At 45.4% G+C, this 18,816-nt stretch overlaps 1 protein-coding gene across 1 annotated transcript in view; it reads left to right on the top strand.

The window, feature by feature from the left end:
- Positions 1–3,074: 3,074 nt before the first annotated feature.
- trap1 (TNF receptor-associated protein 1) overlaps positions 3,075–18,816 on the top strand; it is a 28,343-nt gene continuing 12,601 nt past the window's right edge. Inside the window, exons 1-5 of the mRNA XM_028813943.2 lie at positions 3,075–3,259; positions 5,633–5,809; positions 6,425–6,507; positions 6,810–6,950; positions 17,831–17,902. Coding sequence (XP_028669776.2) covers positions 3,157–3,259; positions 5,633–5,809; positions 6,425–6,507; positions 6,810–6,950; positions 17,831–17,902 — 576 coding nt within the window. The 5' untranslated portion in view covers positions 3,075–3,156. The remainder of the gene's footprint in view (positions 3,260–5,632; positions 5,810–6,424; positions 6,508–6,809; positions 6,951–17,830; positions 17,903–18,816) is intronic.

An 18,816-nucleotide genomic window follows, 5' to 3' on the forward strand; every position in this document is an offset into this window, starting at 1 on the left:
AACCTGTCCATACCGATGGAACACCGGGCACAGGACGCGCCACAGGATGTAACCCAGAGCACACCTAACTAAGACCACCTCACGGTGAGGGACTGGACTGTGTCACATGACACCCCACCCCCCCTCCATCTGCCTGCCTGTCCCCCGGGTGCGCGTCTTCTACCCCTACCATCTTTGGTGCAATATATGAGGCGGAGATGTGAAAGACGGACTGGCACTGGCAACCTGTGGGCCTCAACTGGAGAATGGATGGCACAGAGCCAGGACCATGCATGTCCCGCCGTGCACCTCTGCCCTCCCACTTTGTTTCAGAGCTGCCAGCCGTGTCCACTTTGTTTCTTCAGTTGTGCAAAAGCCTGCTGTGGGAGTGAGGGGCTGAGTGCCAGTGTGGCTGGACTATCATCCCCTCCTGGTCTCATTCCCACCTTTGCTGGCACGTGGGCCCTTGAATTGTGGAGTATGGGCAATGAGAATGGATGGACAGAAACACCCCGAGCGCCACCTTCTGACAAAAGTACAAAGTGCCACAATCAGCAAGCAATTCCAGCAGTCACTAATAATAATAAAATGATGCAAAGGAACGGGCATGAAAGCTGCTGTGTGGCACTTGGACAAACAGGGTTAGGGTTAGGGTTAGGGTTGTGCTAAACAGCAACAGAGGCAGGTGAGCCACAAAGCAACGGCAAAAGAATCCAATGGCACAACAGAGACCCCCGGTGGACACCGAGGGAAGTGCAGCAGTTGTTGACCAGTGAACGGACTGAGCGCTCTGCCCAGTCTGTGCTCTCTGGGAGTCACCAGACGTCATTGGCAGGGCAGGGGTCCGCATGAGGGTCAGTGAAGATCACTTCACATGTGTGGGGGTGCACGACTGAACTGCTTGAGCATCGGCCACATAAGAGCTGCCGATTTACCTGGGCACGCTTATGGCTGCTATCGTTCTGGCATTCCCTGTATACTGGGGAGGACATGGGTGGCATCCTAAAGCCACAGGCAACGGGCGGACTATTTCAGGAGATAAGTGAGAGTGGCAGCATGAAAGGGAAAAGAGAAGAAATAAGCGAGAGATGAGAGGAGGCCAAGCGCCCCCAAGAGTAAGCGATAATCCTGCTTGACAGCGTTTTCATCAACCGAGATGCCACCGGCCCCATCACCAAGGCCCCATTGTGTGGCTTATGACACAGTGACGAGTGACAGGTGTGCCGTCTAATTAAGAAGCTGAGCAGGGCGAGTGAGAGGAGCAGGTGGCAAGAGCCTGGCAGGTGTCCAGCCTGGATGGCAAACAAGTGTCAGTCTTAGTGGACATCTGTGCGGGCAGACATGTCAAGGAGATGCACTGCTGGAATGATTTTGACCAAGGTACGTTCTCATACCATACCCCCCCGGCACAGAGAGGATGTCACAATGCAGCGTAGCACAGCACAGGAGACCCCTCACAACCCCCTGAGACTGTGTCCTCTCGCCACATCGCCCGCACAGTTAGCACCGGGGTGAGAGGGGGAGACACTGAGCTGGCATGTCCAGTGGGATTAGAACAGCTGTCCTCTAAGGAACATCTGGGAGGGGGGCAGAGCTATGCCGGACGTGAAGTACCCGCGCACAGATGACATCACGAACACTTCAGGCTCGACAGTCTGGTGTCGTGGACCTTCTGAGAGAGGGCTGGCGTCAAGAGCATGTGGCTGGCATAGTGCTTAACATGGGGAGTCCAGATGAGGGTCTCACTGAGCTCAGAGAGTGGGCTACCGTTCCACCATCACGCAAGTGCTTAGACGGGCACTCGGTCACTGGCCTCCCAGTCAGGAGGCGCCTCGGGCCTGCATCTCCTTCATGTGCTCCTCCACATTCGCACAATCGCCTTTTATTCTCAAACTCCTCCTACCCCCCGCCAGAGCGACATTCCAGGCAGTGAACTCTGGGACACCTGAGCCTGAGAGCCATCATCGCAGCAGCGACCACGTGCAGCTGGCATTCCTTATCGGGGCAGGGATCAGTGTGTAAGCACAGGTGGGCAGAGAGGGGCTGCCACCCCATACTGACAGAAGCGGAGATGAGAAGAGCCCACCAGTGTGGGAGAGCAGGGCAAAACACAGTCAGAATTGTGACAGATGGATGTATGGGTGAGGAAGAAATAGGGGCCTCAAAATCAATGGACGGTCAAACCTCTTTATCACACAGAGGTGCCAGTCACTGCTGGCACAAGTATGCGGTTGACAGCTACCCTGAAACGTAAGGTAATTGTCACAAGGATGGAAAAAAAGGGGCCAAATGTGAAGGAACCAGGGCTGAGACTGAACAGAAATGCTCCATTATGAAAAAGTGACAGGTCACATATGGATCGTGTTCACTAAGGACAGGCCACCGTGCTCACAGGATGGCACAACGGTGGCAGCGGCCAGTGTTACGCTTAACTGGTATTAAAGAATCATGAAGCGTATGATCCGTCGGGCTCTGCTAGGAGATCCCCAGTATAAGCTGGGCAAAGTGCTACCGGGGTGTCAAGCAGCAGGGTGTAAGCTGAAGATTTGATTGTTTGGGTATAAGAAACCAGTGCGGCTCTACCGAGAAGTACAAGGCGTGTGCATACAGATGTGGGGCACAGAAAGTGTGTGAGTGCCTACTTTACATAAAAGACGAGTATTCTGTAAGCAGGCCCTGCGCGTATCAGTAGATAACAGAGAAGGCCAAATAAGACACCAAATGGAAGGCAAGTTAACAAATTAGAGCCTTGGGGCGGGTAGGCGTGGACCGAAACAAAGATACGAACCTGCCGAGGACAGAATGGCGCCTCACAGACATTTACTCAGCAATAAAACGCTCTTTAGTGAAAGCACATTAGCCAATCATCTTAGCCATCGGATACTACCAGTAAAGCAGAGCTTCACACGCCGCTTCCATCTTTGTGACCATTCGACCTCCTGCTGCTATGGCGGGCATCAGCAGACAGCGAGGAGGGCGGGTAAAGCCCTGGAGGAGGAGGAGCAGGAGGAGGGCGGCTCATGACGTCACCTGGAGGCGCCGGAACTGCTTACGCGCCCGTGACTCACGCGCCTCGCCTCCGCGCCGGAAACGACTCTTTCTGGTAAGGACACATGGCGTAGAAGTGCCGCGGGGGCAAATCACTGAAAAGCAGAATTCACGCACTCCAGGAGCGACATGTTTCTCAGCACGGGTTTGCGGGCTTCCCTGAGGACAGGCCTCCGACTTCCACTTGTCTGGCGGGGAGTATGTAGCATCAACTCAACGTACGCAGCTCGAGGTTTGCAGCGATTTTTATTTGTTTACGGCACGACTGGTTAAAATGATTTGACTTAATGCCAGGAAGCACTGTTTGAGGGCGTGTGATTTACAGTCTCCGACGGGCTCAGCCTCTGGCCGGTGTTTGTTTTATTTATCACCCGTCATAGGTGACCCAAGGCCAAGGCGCTTTACAAGGTCAATAAAGGCGGTTAGGGTGCCTGTGATGTATCGGAGCACAGAACGGTTGGACCAGAGGGCCTGCAGGTGATCTCCGTACTGTGGGAGCGTTTAACTATTGTATCGGACTGGATGTCGGTGCTGTCGAGCCGGCCGATGGGTTCATTACGTTTGGTCCTTCGTGCAACTCTGGTAGCAGCATTCTGAACTTGTTGTATTGGATTAATACGTCAGTTAAGGAGACCGTTGAGAAATGAATGGTCGTAATTGAGTCGAGTGGTGATAAAAGCCATGGCATGGCAGACCAGGACAGCTTTGAAGGGCTGGAGTTTGTAATCACTTTTTAAACACTTCGCTGTATTGGAGCCAATTCTGGCAGCATCGAGCAGCAGGCAGGCAGGCATCGGCCCAGTGCAGCACAACCCCACCCACCCACACTCGGCTTACCTTAAATGTGTTTTTGGGTTGTGGGACAGACCACCAGCCCCCAGGTATGGGCCTGCACTGTCTTGAGTTTGAATTCAGGTCTGTGGATGTGTCGGGCAGAAATGCTAATGAGTGCATCGCCAAGCTGCATATGGATAAGAAACTCCTGTATGTTCAAGTTGTTTGCAAAATGTTGAAAGTTTTATAGGGTGATTATTGTCAAATGTACAGTGGCAAAAAAGCAACAACAACTACATTTATTTCTAGAGCACATTTTCATACAAATAATGGAGCTTTACATGATGAAAAAAGACAAAGTAAGAATTAAAATAAGAGAACACTAATTAACATAGAATAAGAATAAGGTCGGGGGGGGGGGAGACAGAAAAAACAAAAAAAAAACTCCAGACGGCTGGAGAAAAAAATAAATTCAGCCAGGAGACCACCCGCCCAGCCCCCTCTAGGCATTCTACCTAACATCAATGACATCAATGGGTCCTCGTGGAAGGACTTGATGATGACGGTCATATGGACTTCTGGCCTTTAATCCATCAATGTAGGGACATCACGGTGCTTTGATCAGGTGATGGTGGCGCAGACCACAGAAAACCGGAAAAAGAACAGAAGAGAGAGTCGGGGTTAGTACAAGTTTTGGAGCCACCATGAATAGTAATGATAATTAGATGAATATGCAGAGCACTAGGATTAAATTAAAATGAGGTTATGAGAAAGCCATGTTACAGTAATGAGTTTTTAGCAGTTTGTTAAAGTGCTCCACCGTATCAGCCTGGCGAATTCCTATTAGCAGGCTATTCCAGATTTGAGGTGCCTAACAGCAGAAGGCCGCCTGCCTGCCCGCCCGCCTCACCACTTCTTTTAAGTTTAGCTCTTGGAATTCTAAGCAGACCCTCATTTGAGGATCTAAGGTTACAATTTGAAGTGTGTCAGACATTCCGATATATAAGATGGAGCAGATTATTGAAGGCTTTGTAAACAATAAGCAGGATTTTAAAGTCAGTTCTGAATGACACAGGTAACCAGTGTAGTGACATCAAAACTGGGGTGATGTGTTCAGATTTTCTTTTCCTAGTTAGGATTCTAGCAGCTGCATTCTGCACTCGTTGCAATCGATGTAAGCGGTTGAGAAACCCACTTGACCACAAGCAGTCCTGCCGCCGTCGCGCTCGAGGCCTCGCTCAAGCCATTGTGCCACGGGGTAGAGCATCAGCATTTAGTGGAACAGCCTGAACTGAGAGATGGATGATCTCGCCTGCCCCACGGAGGTCTCGCCCAGTCGCGATTGCCAGTTGTATTTCTGCAGTGTGTTGTGATTATCCGGATTACAAGGCAGGCTGTGTGGTTGCAGTAGCCAAGCCATCAGGATTACTGGTGGAGTTTCAGCCTCACCTCACCTTTGTGCTGTCTCTTTAGCTCTGTAAAGTTGTGCTGAATGATGATGAGGGTGAGGGCTTTGCACATCTGGAGCACCTGAACTCTGCAGTTTACAGTGGTGTAACGTGATATTTGGACCAGTTGATTTGCATCACGTGTGCTTTGTTCCATGACCAGTGGCCTATCCACATGGAGAGATCCCAGTTCTAGACTCGTGGCACTGTGTGCTGAGCTGTCCTGACCGATTGCCATCTTATTTTCCATGTCTTCCTTGTTTATTATTTCACTCCCAGAACATTCTGCATGTTGTGTCCTATTCAGGCCCGTCTTTGTGCTGTTTCTCGGTTTGCTTCTGGGATTCGGTTTTTATTTTTGTGTTTGTTTCCTCCTTTCTCAGTAGGAAGTGGTGGAATCAGCAGCCAATGGCCGGCCAGTTGGTCATGTGGTTCAAGGTCCCATCTGCCTGTGGTGACTGGTTCATTTCCCAGCTGTCAGCCCTACAGTTCCCAGCAGGCTGAAAGCAAAGAGGAAGAGCCTTTACACAGCATCATCAGTGACACAGAAGATGTGGAAGGTAAGGTGTGGTCCTGGCAGGCCTGCTTCAGCTTACTTTTACTTGAAATGAGTTTATTAGAAAGTGATGCCTCCTATGTTTCACATTTGACTGGAGTTGGCCACTGTTCTGTTAGTAGTCCGGTCTTCCTACCTTTGTAATCATCTCAAAATAGAAAGCGACATCGCATGGGCAGAAGGATCTAAACGGAGAGCTACTCGGAGGTCTGAAATTCCGATGGCTTCAGGAGTTCTGCCCTCCTTTGTGCTCTGTTAGACAAATGAAGAAGAAGAAGCAAGCAGAGGCCTGGATGAAGCTAACAATGGCAGGTCAAGAACAGACTACAGTAAACTGCAGTTGAGCGCAGACTCGTGCCATGAAATCTGACTAGATTAGGCCATGTGGGAAAGGCCGAGCATCAGATTGCATTCAGAGTTCTCCAAAGACCAGCTATGGGAGGTTTTGGTGTCGGGGTTGGCTGATTTGCAGATGCGTTTCTGCTTACGTCCTGCTCATCCATTGTTTATGTGATGGCAGTCTGCTAAGGTGAATGGTTTGTCTTTTTGTTTTAATTTTAAACTTGTTTATCCACGCATGCTGGGACTCTCAGAACCGACATGTCCTATTTTTTTTCAGGGTCATCTTTCCAACACGAGTTCCAGGCTGAAACCAAGAAACTGCTGAACATTGTAGCGAGATCTCTGTACTCTGAGAAGGAGGTGAGCTGTAATAATAGATTATTTTAATGGTATCAACGTGCTGTATCGGTGCCCGCTCCCAGCCTTGGTAGTTCTGCAGTGACAATCTGCTCAGCACTAGGAAGTGTAACCGCTGGCAGTGGGCATATGAGGCCTGCAGTTGATGTGCTTGTCATAAGAATTTCACTGACCATGTTGGGACGGGGTGGCACTGATCTGTCCACTGAGCTGAGTGAACCTCACGCAAACCGACAAATTTGTGTTCTTGGACAGGGCATTCTTGCTGGCACTGACACCGTGGTTTGTGACCTTGTGCTTTGCAGGTTTTTATCAGAGAGTTGATTTCTAACTGCAGTGATGCTCTAGAGAAGCTACGCCACAGGCTTCTTACCTTAGAGGGGGAGTCAAGTCCCATGGAGATCCATCTGAAGACCAACCCCGAGAAGCGCACTATCGTCATCCAGGTATTTCCTTGGCTGGGTTACTGTCACTGTACTTTGTCCAATCAAATATATAGCAGCTTCAATTTACTACCGTTACACTGTGGCCATTATGGGACACTAGGCGCGTGAGACTTTTCTACTGCTGTGCGTTTTCAATTTTTATTATATGTATAATGGCAAAGGTCCCCCTGTTTTCTGGGAGAATGAAGAATCAAGTTGTCTAACATTCTTTATTTAAGAATCCCCTGGTCACCTTTTAACTGGGATTTACCAACCCTTCATGCCCAGAATAAATGCCAACAAGTCCAAAGGTTTTAAAATGACATCCTCATTAATACCTGAAACAAGGAAACAGTCAGGGAGTGATGAAGAGAGGAAGACCACCAAAATACAAAGTAAACCAAATATGACAGCAGGGCTGGGCGATGTATCGAAATGTTAAAATAAAAACACAGGGTGATGAATAGAGCGGAGTATGGCGTGAGGCTGTATCATGGATATCCAGTTAGAATAAAGTTGTTTTAATCTTGCAGAAAGCCCTTCTCCTCATCCCTCACTGCCTGCTCCAAACTCCACTACTGTGCTTTTCTAGCAGCCGTGCCCATCTTGCCCTTATGTGCGTGTAAACACGACACCCAAGTCACCACTCAAGATGACTGAGTTTGTAAAAAGAGCAACATTGGGTCAGTTATTTGGAGGAGGTTTGGATTTCACAGGTGAGATGAGAGGCAGAATACCATAATCTGCAGGGAATGCTGAAAGGAGGTAGATGTCAAAAAGTGGCAGCATTGCCGATCTTCTTCATCACTTAAAACAGTGGCACAAAATTCAGCATGACGAGGCTGGTAAACTCTGCTCTGCTACAGCAGTTACGAAGCATTCACCACCTGAAACCGACTCGGGCAACATTGTAAGCTTCATTGACTTACACCTTGCTTTACGAAAAGAAAAGCACAAAGTGGCGCGGCGTCGCTGAGGCAGTGGCTTACTGCATAGTAAAAGATGTGCTTCCTGTCTCAACAGTGGCAAAGGGGGCTTCTGAAAAGCTCATCAAAACTGTTGACCTGTGAAACGAAACGCTGCGTCGCAATTACTTTGAAAGAGAAGCGCTGCCTGACATGTACATTCAAATCAGATGTTCCCTAGCCAACCTGTGCGCCAAACTGAAGTATTTTGCACTGACAACTGACACGTCGTATTTAATTGTGATGTATTCGTTTCATTGAAGAATGGGAGATTAAACGTATGTGTGTGTGTGTGCAAACAAGCTTTTTACTGAAAACCGCACTGGGGAGCACATAGCCGAAGCTCTGGAAGCTGATGAAAAGAGGCTCGCTGTCATTACAACCGACAATTGGAGCAACGTTCTCAAAGCGCGCAGGCGCTGAAACAGCAAAAGATGCACTGCAGGTTTTAAGAAGAACATTAACTGCTTGTATTATCGTAGTATTTCCCTCTACTTACCCTTTATCTGTTCTCTTAAGGGTAAGTGTTCTCGTCAAGTTTGTTATCGAGTTGGTCTGCTGTTGCACTTTAAGATGAACACACACATCCATAGCTATACACAGACACTAACCACAGCAGTGCCCCATGAATGACACACACACACGCTGATTAACCCTTAGCACTTTAAACCACACAAGTGCTTTAAGAATAACACAGCCTGTCACTCTCTCAGCACTTCAGGAGACGTACTTATTATCAGCACAAACAACATACGATGTTTTAATGATATCTCAGACTTAAATATTACTTTTGGTCTACAAGAATACGTTTAAACATACAAAGACTCAGCACTCTTGACTATCGGCCATTTATCAGCCAAGAATACCTTCCTTATGTCCTGTCCCTACTATTGAGTGGAGCTCTCACCCTCAGCCTGATAAACCTTGCAGCACAGAGTGTATGGCAGATTTCTGGCTGGCTGGACCTAACTTATTACTTCAATCACTCTAGACATTAAGACAAAGCATAGAACCTTAGCATGGTATTTATTACAAGAATAATAATAATACCACTGGAACAAAGAACAATAGAAAATCGGTACTGATAGGAAAGTCTGGATAGATATAGACTTTAGAAAAAGCTTACAAAAAAAGTAGAGATGACAAGGATGAATCTCGCAGGTGGCTTCTGATCTCGCACTCGTGGATGTTCATGATGCTTTTCTGACTACCAGTGACGTCTTCGTCCATTCTTCTTCTTCCTCCCTCCCTCCTTCCGTCTTTACTTCCCTACTCACTCCTCACACGAGGCATATTTATTCTAAAATTGTACCGGGAGTGGGGTTTGCTAGATGTGATTCTTAGATATTCTGATTGGCTGGCTGTCAATATGAAGAATTAATTCCCTGTCCGTTTTCCCAAATAATAAAACCTTTTATGTTCTCTGAGGTGTAGGCAGATCTTCCTTTCCCAGGCTGTAAAATAATTAGATGTCCATCCTTTCTCAGGTTATAAAGTCATTGAGCCACCAGCATGTCTTCCTGTCTTTGTTAGAGTAGCCGTTTTAAAAGTGAGGTAGAACTGAGAAGAAAGACCTGCTTTGATGTGTCCTGATTGTAGTTCATCTGTTGTCTTGTCTTGAACGAAATAGAAACCAAAATGTACAGATTTTTGTACCCCACAACACTACTCAAGTGTTACAGTTTATTTCTCAAAGACAGAATTGAGCCGTAAGAGCGAGTTATAAACTGCTTGCCTTTCCAGTGAGTTGTGTCAGTTAAACGCATTATGTGTTTTGTGAAGTTTAAGTGGGGTACAGTGTAGCTGCTGAGTTGGTAAGGCAGGCTCAAGTGCGAGTCAAACGTGCACCAAAAGAAATTCCTCAGCCTAATAAAGTTTGTTTTTAAAATGGGTTTAGTGAAAACTCAAAGCAACAGTTCACACAAGAATAGAGAAAAGCGTTGTTACACATGCAGAATAAAAGGCAGGACATGGAAACCTGTTTCTTTGTCGTCTTTAAACATTTTCTTGTTAAACTTCAGTTGTCTTTCTATTATAAAAGGAAATCCTGCGTCGAGACATTCTCAGAGATAATTTCAAGTCCCATGAGACAAGAGATGTTGAAAAGTCCTGCCCTCCCCTCAAACATTTACAAGCACACGCGTGGTCCAATCATTTCTCATTCGTGTGTATTGTCGGACACACACAGTTCATGTGCTCTCCGCTCCTATAAATGGGACAAGTCCTTCGTTACATCCATTAAAGAAGCTTTTCTGGACAGTATTTATAGACATACGATCTGTTCACTTCCGTCGATGTCGTCCTTTTATGGACAATAATTTTATACGTTCAAGATGACACGTCAAAGACTAAGCGAAGAAGAAAGGGCAGCGGTGCGTTGAAAGAGGCCCAAAAGTGTTGGAGAGAAAAGAATTCAAAAAAGAACAATAATAATAATCTAACTGCAAGTTTGGAAAATAAGGAAAGTAATAATCAGCCCAGACCAAGTGGCATTGAAAACCTAGCAGGTCCAAGTGGGGACGGAAATAAAAGACAAAAAGTAGAAGACAAAGTAGAACGTCGTAAAGAGGCAGAGCAGGATAGAGATGATGAAAATACTGAAATTCAAAAGTCTCAAAAAACTGATAATAAAGATCACATTAGCGCTAACAAATGGAAAGGATTACTCGGTGAAATAACGGAACAGCAAATAGAGATTGAATGTATGGACATGAGAGATGACTGAAGTATGGAGATATTGTTCAGCTTTAAAGTTTTAAGTCGGAGACTTGTAGATCGTCTGATTAGGGTTGTGTATCCACAAGAATTAAAAGGTTTGTTATTTGGTGAAAGTGAAATCCACAAACACTACAGGCAAAATATCCGAATCTACAATAATCTGTATACATTCACTCATTCAATGATCAGAACGTAGTTTTACACGACTCCGGACCAGACGCTATGAGAATCTGTGGTCCCGTAACAATTCAAGCTACAACAAGTTTCATTTCAAAGAAAACAAAATTCAGTCAGGTTTATATTTTGATCATGGAGAAGCGATGCAACATAGAATTGAAAGAGTTAAACGATCGGACATATTAGAAATTCTACAGCCAATAGTGGATACAAATCCATACGTCCAAAAGTATCGCACTTTACACGAAATTTATCTGAAAAACACAAAGTATTGTTGGATTTTGGATTTGTTGTTTGGTGAAAGTGAAGTCCACATACTCAAGTGGCAGAGACGTGAAGTGGCTGGCGCGTAGCGCAGGCAGGGGGCTTGGCGAGCAGGGCGTGAAGCCCCCTAGTTGTTTCTACTTTAGGATGAGTTGTTTCTCTATGCCTAATACACTCGGTACGTTCAATACATACAGCAATGCACGTTACGTCACATCCAGCTGGGCACGGTTTGAAACTGTGTGCCCTATAGCCAGGCGGGTCACTGAGACTAATCTCTAGTCAGAGAGACAAGAAATAGAATATTCCATGTCAGTTTACCTTGTGGGGTTATAACAGAATCTCCCATATACCATGCACTGATATATACAGTTAGGTCCATATATATTTGGTCAGAGACAACTTTTTTCTAATTTTGGTTCTGTACATTACCACAAGTACTAGGGTGTTGTACCGTGTTAGCCATTATGAATGTAGAGAAAAGCCAAGCAAAATGACACCTTTTATTGGCTAACTAAAAAGATTACAATATGCAACCTTTCGAGGCAACTCAGGCCCCTTCTTCAGGCGAGATGTAATGATTGATTACATCTTGCCTGAAGAAGGGGCCTGAGTTGCCTCGAAAGCTTGTATATTGTAATCTTTTTAGTTAGCCAATAAAAGGTGTCATTTTGCTTGGCTTTTCTCTACATTACCACAATGAATTTGAAATGAAACAACTCCGATGCAGTTGAAGTGCAGACTTTCAGCTTTAATTCAGTGTGGTGAACAAAACAATTGCATAAAAATGTGAGGCAACTAAAGCATTTTTTGAAAACAATCCCTTCATTTCAGGGGTTCAAAAGTAATTGGACAAATAAAATAACTGGAAATAACATGTTCATTTCTAATACTTGGTTGAAAACCCTTTGCTGGCAATGACAGCCTGAAGTCTTGAACTCCTGGACATCACCAGATGTTGGGTTTCCTCCTTTTTAATGCTCTGCCAGGCCTTTACTGAAGCAGCTTTCAGTTGCTGTTTGTTTGTGGGCCTTTCTGTCTGAAGTTTAGTCTTCAACAAGTGAAATGCCTGCTCAACTGGGTGAAGATCAGGGGCCTCATGTATAAACGGTGCGTACGCACAGAAATGTTGCGTACGAACCTTTCCACGCTCAAATCGCGATGTATAAAACCTAAACTTGCCGTAAAGCCACGCACATTTCCACGGTAACTCATTCCTTGGCGTACGCAATTTATCCGCCCGGTTTTGCAGACTGGCGGCACCCAGTGTCAAAGCAGTGCTACTGTTCCTGTGTGATCACCCTTTCATTCTTAAATGCACATTCCTGGCGCGGCTTTATAAATACACTGAAATTAACTGCATATTGTTTATTAGTGTAATGCATCTGATTGTAATTAACCTGTAGCAATATAATGGTCCAGGGAATAGCCATAGTATTCCAAATACCATAACTGCTTTAGCGTTGTAACTCTCACTGCATGTTCTTTCAGCTGATCCCGTTAAGGGTTGCCACAGCAGATCATCTTTTTCCACATTACTCTCACTGCACCACTCGGAGTATTTATATCACTGTATCTGAGTGTGAATCACAGCAGCAGCTGATTGGAAAGAGAATTATCGGTACACAGCATGAAGCAGATGCTGCCTGAGCCACAGCAAACGCTTTAGTCCCTGTACGGACTTCGCGGTTTAGAAACAGTTTCATCCCAAGAACTCTAAACACACTAAATCAGTCCATCAAGTGCTCCTTGTAGAAATATTTGGACTTATAAGTACAATTACCCCACTGTAAACTTGCACTACAGTTATAATATTGCACAACCTGCGCCACTTTATAAAGCGCGTATTTACATGTGATGACGGTATTCATTTCTAAGACGAAATGCAGCAAAACATGTTGATTATATTATACAGATAAAACTTTAACTTCATTTAAATAATCTGTATTGTTTATAATTAAACATGTGAGGACACGGTGCCGCAGCGCTAGCTAGTTCAGTAATTGTTCCTACCTTGCGCTGTATTCTTGCTGGTGCTGACGCGACACTGGAAAGATAGACGGATATAATAATTAAACACGTACTACTAAGATATTTCAATGTTCCTTAAAAGTTTTGAAGAATCGAAGTTCTAAGCTTACAGATGGCTTCACGTCTATTACATAGCTTATTGTGTGGCGATTGAGTTTTTGGAGAAAGAAAAGTAAGGACAGGAATTGGAGGTTAGTACATTTGAAAGAGACAGTACTGCTGTGATAAATTATTTAATTGAAGGTTGCGCATGGCGCAGCAAGCCTCTTGCGTGAGACATGAACAAGCACTGCGCCACCGTGTTCCCATGTTTAATAACATGCTTTCATTCCTATCATCATGAAAAAGATATCACGTATACATCTTACTATTTTAATTATTCAGAGAGCTGTAATATCACGAATGTAATGGATTATGTGTCCTGTCGGAGAAAGAGAAAGCCCGTTTAAAAAGCAGGTAGTGATTCATACACATAGAGCACATGGAAGATCAAATACAGAACAAAGCATTTAACATGCCACTTTAGTTACAATGGGATTTGAGAAACTAGTAAATTAAACGAATTTTAAGATGAAGTTTATGATGTTCTACTTTAATGGCAAAATAAACTACGTGATTAAAGTGGAAATTTCGAGATTAAAGTTGACATTTCGTGCTTTTTTCCCCACTGTGTGCCTTTTTTTTTGTCTGTACCCTAATAAGCTTTCATATGACACTCAGACGGTGGGCTACGACTCGCTTTTTCACGGCGACTTTGATATGTGATTTCTTTTTTATTTCGGGCACAAAGTCGCACACTTTGAAGTTGAGCCTTCGAGTTTCTCCGACACTCTGTCACTCGATCAGCTTCCTTTTGTTGATTATACCACTGTTTAAACCAACAAATAGTACGTTTTTCCTTTGCCTCCACTTGGTATTCGCTGAAATTCTTATATTTTCTCCCGTGCTTTTCCCATTGTCTTTTCACAGAAGGCTATTTATATTGATTTGCATATTCAAAGAGGCGTAATTCTGGGAGGAGTTGGGGCGGGACAGAAGGCGCGTGCACGTGCGTTACTTTTCACGCAAATCGGGATTTATGTAGTGGAAGAACGTGAAAGTATGTGTGCGCACAGATTCCTGCATCTGGATTTTTCTGTGCGTACGCACAATCCCGCTTTTGTGCTTACGCCATGTTATAGTGTGAGTTCTACGCACGGCGTTATACATGAGGCCCCAGGTGACTGACTTGGCCATTCTGTATCATGAATCAATTTGACTGCTGTATTTAGCTGGATTTGAGCAGACAGGATGTCTCTGAACACCTCAGAATTCATTTGGCTGCTTCTGTCCTGTGTCACATCATCAATAAACACTAGTGACCCAGTGCCACTGGCAGACATGCACGCCCAAGCCATCACACTGCCTCCCTCCACCGTGTTTTACAGATGATGTGCTATGCTTTGGATAATGAGCTGTTCCACGCCTTCTCCATACTTTTTTCTTGCCATCATTCTGGTAGAGGTTGGTCTTGGTTTCATCTGTCCAAAGAATGTTTTTCCAGAACTGTGCTGGCTTTTTTAGATGTTCTTTAGCAAAGTCCAATCTAGCCTTTCTATTCTTGAGGCTTATGAGTGGCTTGCACCTTGCAGTGCACCCTCTGGATTTACTTTCATGCAGTCTTCTCTTTATGGTAGACTTGGATATCGATACGCCCGCCTACCCCCTGGAGAGTGTTGTTCACTTGGTTGGCTGTTGTGAAGGGGTTTCTCTTCACCATGGAAATGATTCTGCGATCATCCACCACTGTTGTCTTCTGTGGACGTCCAGGTCTTTTTGTGTTGCTGAGTTCACCAGTGCTTGCTTTCTTTCTCAAGATGTACCAAACTGTAGCCTTTGCCACTCGTAATATTGGAGCAATTTTTCGGATGGGTTTGTTCTGTTTTTGCAGCTTAAGGATGGCTTCTTTCACCTGCAGCCAACAAAGGGCGCAAGGCAGGAAACAAAGCCAGGGCAGGGCGCCAGCCCACCACAGAGAGACAGGTCATATATGTATTTTATATTGTTCTTAGCCGTGTTGTAGGCTGAGTTTTCTTATAATTTCAAATACATTTTCAGACATTGTTTTCTTTACACTGAAACATTTACACAGTTCTTAACCTGAAGACAGACTCTTCTAGGTACTGTGGGTCTGTAAGTTAAGTGTATATTCATTTGTTATGTCTTTCAACCTTTATTTTTTATAAATACATTCTTGTGACATCAGTTGTAAGCCAAAGCCATACAAAAAGCTTTTACACGCTTCATAAAAAATGTTTTAGCTCTATACAGTGCATCCGGAATGTATTCCCAGCGCTTCATCACTGTTTCCACATTTTGTTATGTTACAGCCTTATTCCAAAATGGATTAAATTCATTTTTTTTCCCTCAGAATTCTACACACAACACCCCATAATGACAACGTGAAAAAAGTTTACTTGAGGTTTTTGCAAATTTACTAAACATAAAAAAACTGAGAAATCCCATGTAGGCCTACATAAGTATTCACAGCCTTTGCTCAATACTTTGTTGATGCACCTTTGGCAGCAATTCCAGCCTCAAGTCTTGTTGAATATGATGCCACAAGCTTGGCACACCTGTCCTTGGCCAGTTTGGCCCATTCCTCTTTGCAGCACCTCTCAAGCTCCATCAGGTTGGATGGGAAGCATCGGTGCACAGCCATTTTAAGATCTCTCCAGAGATGTTCAATCGGATTCATGTCTGGGCTCTGGCTGGGCCACTCAAGGACATTCACAGAGTTGTCCTGAAGCCACTCCTTTGATATCTTGGCTGTGTGCTTAGGGTCGTTGTCCTGCTGAGAGATGAACCGTCGCCCCAGTCTGAGGTCAAGAGCACTCTGGAGCAGGTTTTCATCCAGGATGTCTCTGTACATTGCTGCAGTCATCTTTCCCTTTATCCTGACTAGTCTCCCAGTCCCCTCAGCATGATGCTGCCACCATCATGCTTCACTGTAGGGATGGTATTGGCCTGGTGATGAGTGGTGCCTGGTTTCCTCCAAACATGACGCCTGGCATTCACACCAAAGAGTTCAATCTTTGTCTCATCAGACCAGAGAATTTTCTTTCTAATGGTCTGAGAGTCCTTCAGGTGCCTTTTGGCAAACTCCAGGCGGTCTGCCATGTGCCTTTTACTAAGGAATGGCTTCCGTCTGGCCACTCTACCATACAGGCCTGATTGGTGGATTGCTGCAGAGATGGTTGTCCTTCTGGAAGGTTCTCCTCTTTCCACAGAGGACCTCTGGAGCTCTGACAGAGTGACCATCGGGTTCTTGGTCTCCTCCCTGACTAAGGCCCTTCTCCCCCAGTCGCTCAGTTTAGTTGGCCGGCCAGCTCTAGGAAGAGTCCTGGTGGTTTTGAACTTCTTCCACTTATGGATGATGGAGGCCACTGTGATCATTGGGACCTTCAAAGCAGCAGAAATTTTTCTGTAACCTTCCCCAGATTTGTGCCTCTAGACAATCCTGTCTTGGATGTCTACAGACAATTCCTTTGACTTCATGCTTGGTTTGTGCTCTGACATGAACTGTCAAATGTGGGACCTTCTATAGACAGGTGTGTGCCTTTCCAAATCATGTCCAGTCAACTGAATTTACCACAGGTGGACTCCAATGAAGCTGCAGAAACATCTCAAGGATGATCAGGGGAAACAGGATGCACCTGAGCTCAATTTTGAGCTTCATGGCCAAGGCTGTGAATACTTATGTACATGGGATTTCTCAGTTTTTTTATTTTTAATAAATTTGCAAAAACCTCAAGCAAACTTTTTTCACGTTGTCATTATGGGGTGTTGTGTGTAGAATTCTGAGGGAAAAAAATGAATTTAATCCATTTTGGAATAAGGCTGTAACATAACAAAATGTGGAAAAAGTGATGAAGCTCTGTGAATACTTTCCGGATGCACTGTATATCATGTATTGCCATCCATCCATCCGTTATCCAATGCGCTATTTCTTCATACAGGGTCACGGGGGTCTGTTGGAGTGCAAGGCAGGAACAAACCTCGGGCAGGGCATCAGCCCACCGCAGGGCACACCAAGCGCGCGCACACACACACACACTAGGGACCATTTAGGATTGCCAGTGCACCTAACCTGCATGTCTTTGGACGGTGGGAAGAAAACCAATGCAGACACGGGGAGAACATGCAAACTCTACGCGGGGAGGCCCCGGGAAGCGAAACCAGACAGGTCTCCTTACTGCGAAGCGGCAGCGCTGCCCACTGCACCACCGTGCTGCCCTATTGCCATTCATCCAAAACATATTGAGACGTGACTTTTTGTGTATCGCCCAGCCCTGTATGACCGCTCGCCTGCCTCAGTGGGCCACAGGACACCAGGATTGACCCCTTGACTTCTGCGTGGACCTGCTGACATCTTTGCTTGTCTGTCCGCTCGTGTCCGGTAGCCCCTGTTATTCTTGCACCCTGAGCCCTGCTGAGTTCAGTCTCCGTTCCTGTGCTGCCACCTAATGGACTGTAAGGAAGCTCCTCGGCTGTTCTTTTTGTCCTGTAATCACCTTTTTGGAAACGCCATCATTTAAAAAATTACAAAAAAATTGGTGTGTTAATTTGAATAAAAATAAGAAGCTGAAACTTTATTTTCTGTCTTTTGCACTTCACCCAACTCTGCATTTGCCACTTTTTGCTTTTTGTCATTTGAGTGCTGCTCTTATCCTTCTGGCAAGAAATGTTTGTCTTTCTCTCTTGCAGGACACTGGCGTTGGAATGAGCAAAGAGGAGTTGGTGTCAAATCTTGGGACCATTGCACGCTCTGGTTCAAAGGTAATGAATAACTTTGTAAAGTTGATGTCACAGTTAGCGACTTTCTAGAGAGGCCCTCGATATTCTTCTCTTCATGTGTCTTCAGACATTTATCTGTCCTGAGTTGTTCTTTTGGTAAGTTAGGTATAACATATTATTATTATTTTAATGGGGGTGTCCAATCTATACATAAACTGTCAAATGTGCTTAATACAATTCAGCGTCATATATTGGGGCGGTCAGTGCCAATCCCAACAGTATGAGGCCTTGAATAGAAGCCAGGCCATCACAGGGCCCACTCACACCCCTACCCTCACAAAGAGCCTGCGTCATGGTAGGGAAGAAAACCTCGATCAGCACAGGGAGGACATGCAACTCTCTGTAAGGCCAAAGCGCCGGCCACTGCCCTGCTGGACTGCATATTCCAAAGTTCGGCTCCTCCTGATAGTTATCAGTGTCACAGTTGGGTTGTTTTAGGTTCTGTTTTCTTAAGGTTAGAAATCGCAAGCTGGTGCGAAACTTGCTGTGGTATCCTGTGCATACTTGTGCATAGCACATGACATCCCGGGACGCCACATGGTCACCGGATATTGGCGGCCATCTTAAGCAGGGGTGAGCTGTATGCTCCGTGATGATCAGAAATGACGGCGCACATCTACTCAGGCCTGCACAGGGTCTTTGTGTTTTTTACGTTTGGCCTGTTTCCACCCCTGAAGCCCCCCAGACTTTGCCCTTTGATAATGATCTCGAGCTTTGGTTAACAAGCCCTGCTTGTGGTTTGAAGTAAACGTCGATATCACTCTCAAAAAGGAAGGATGGTGAGCCGTTTTGATGTTTTACTTCTCTATGAGAATGTCGTGCTTATATGCGAGAGGTCTTGACATCTCTCGTCTGGCGGCACATCACTTGCCTGTTTACTCAGCTCAGTCTGTAAA

The sequence above is a fragment of the Erpetoichthys calabaricus genome, chromosome 11 (genome assembly GCF_900747795.2).
Source record: "Erpetoichthys calabaricus chromosome 11, fErpCal1.3, whole genome shotgun sequence".
In the NCBI taxonomy this organism is placed as follows: domain Eukaryota; kingdom Metazoa; phylum Chordata; class Cladistia; order Polypteriformes; family Polypteridae; genus Erpetoichthys; species Erpetoichthys calabaricus.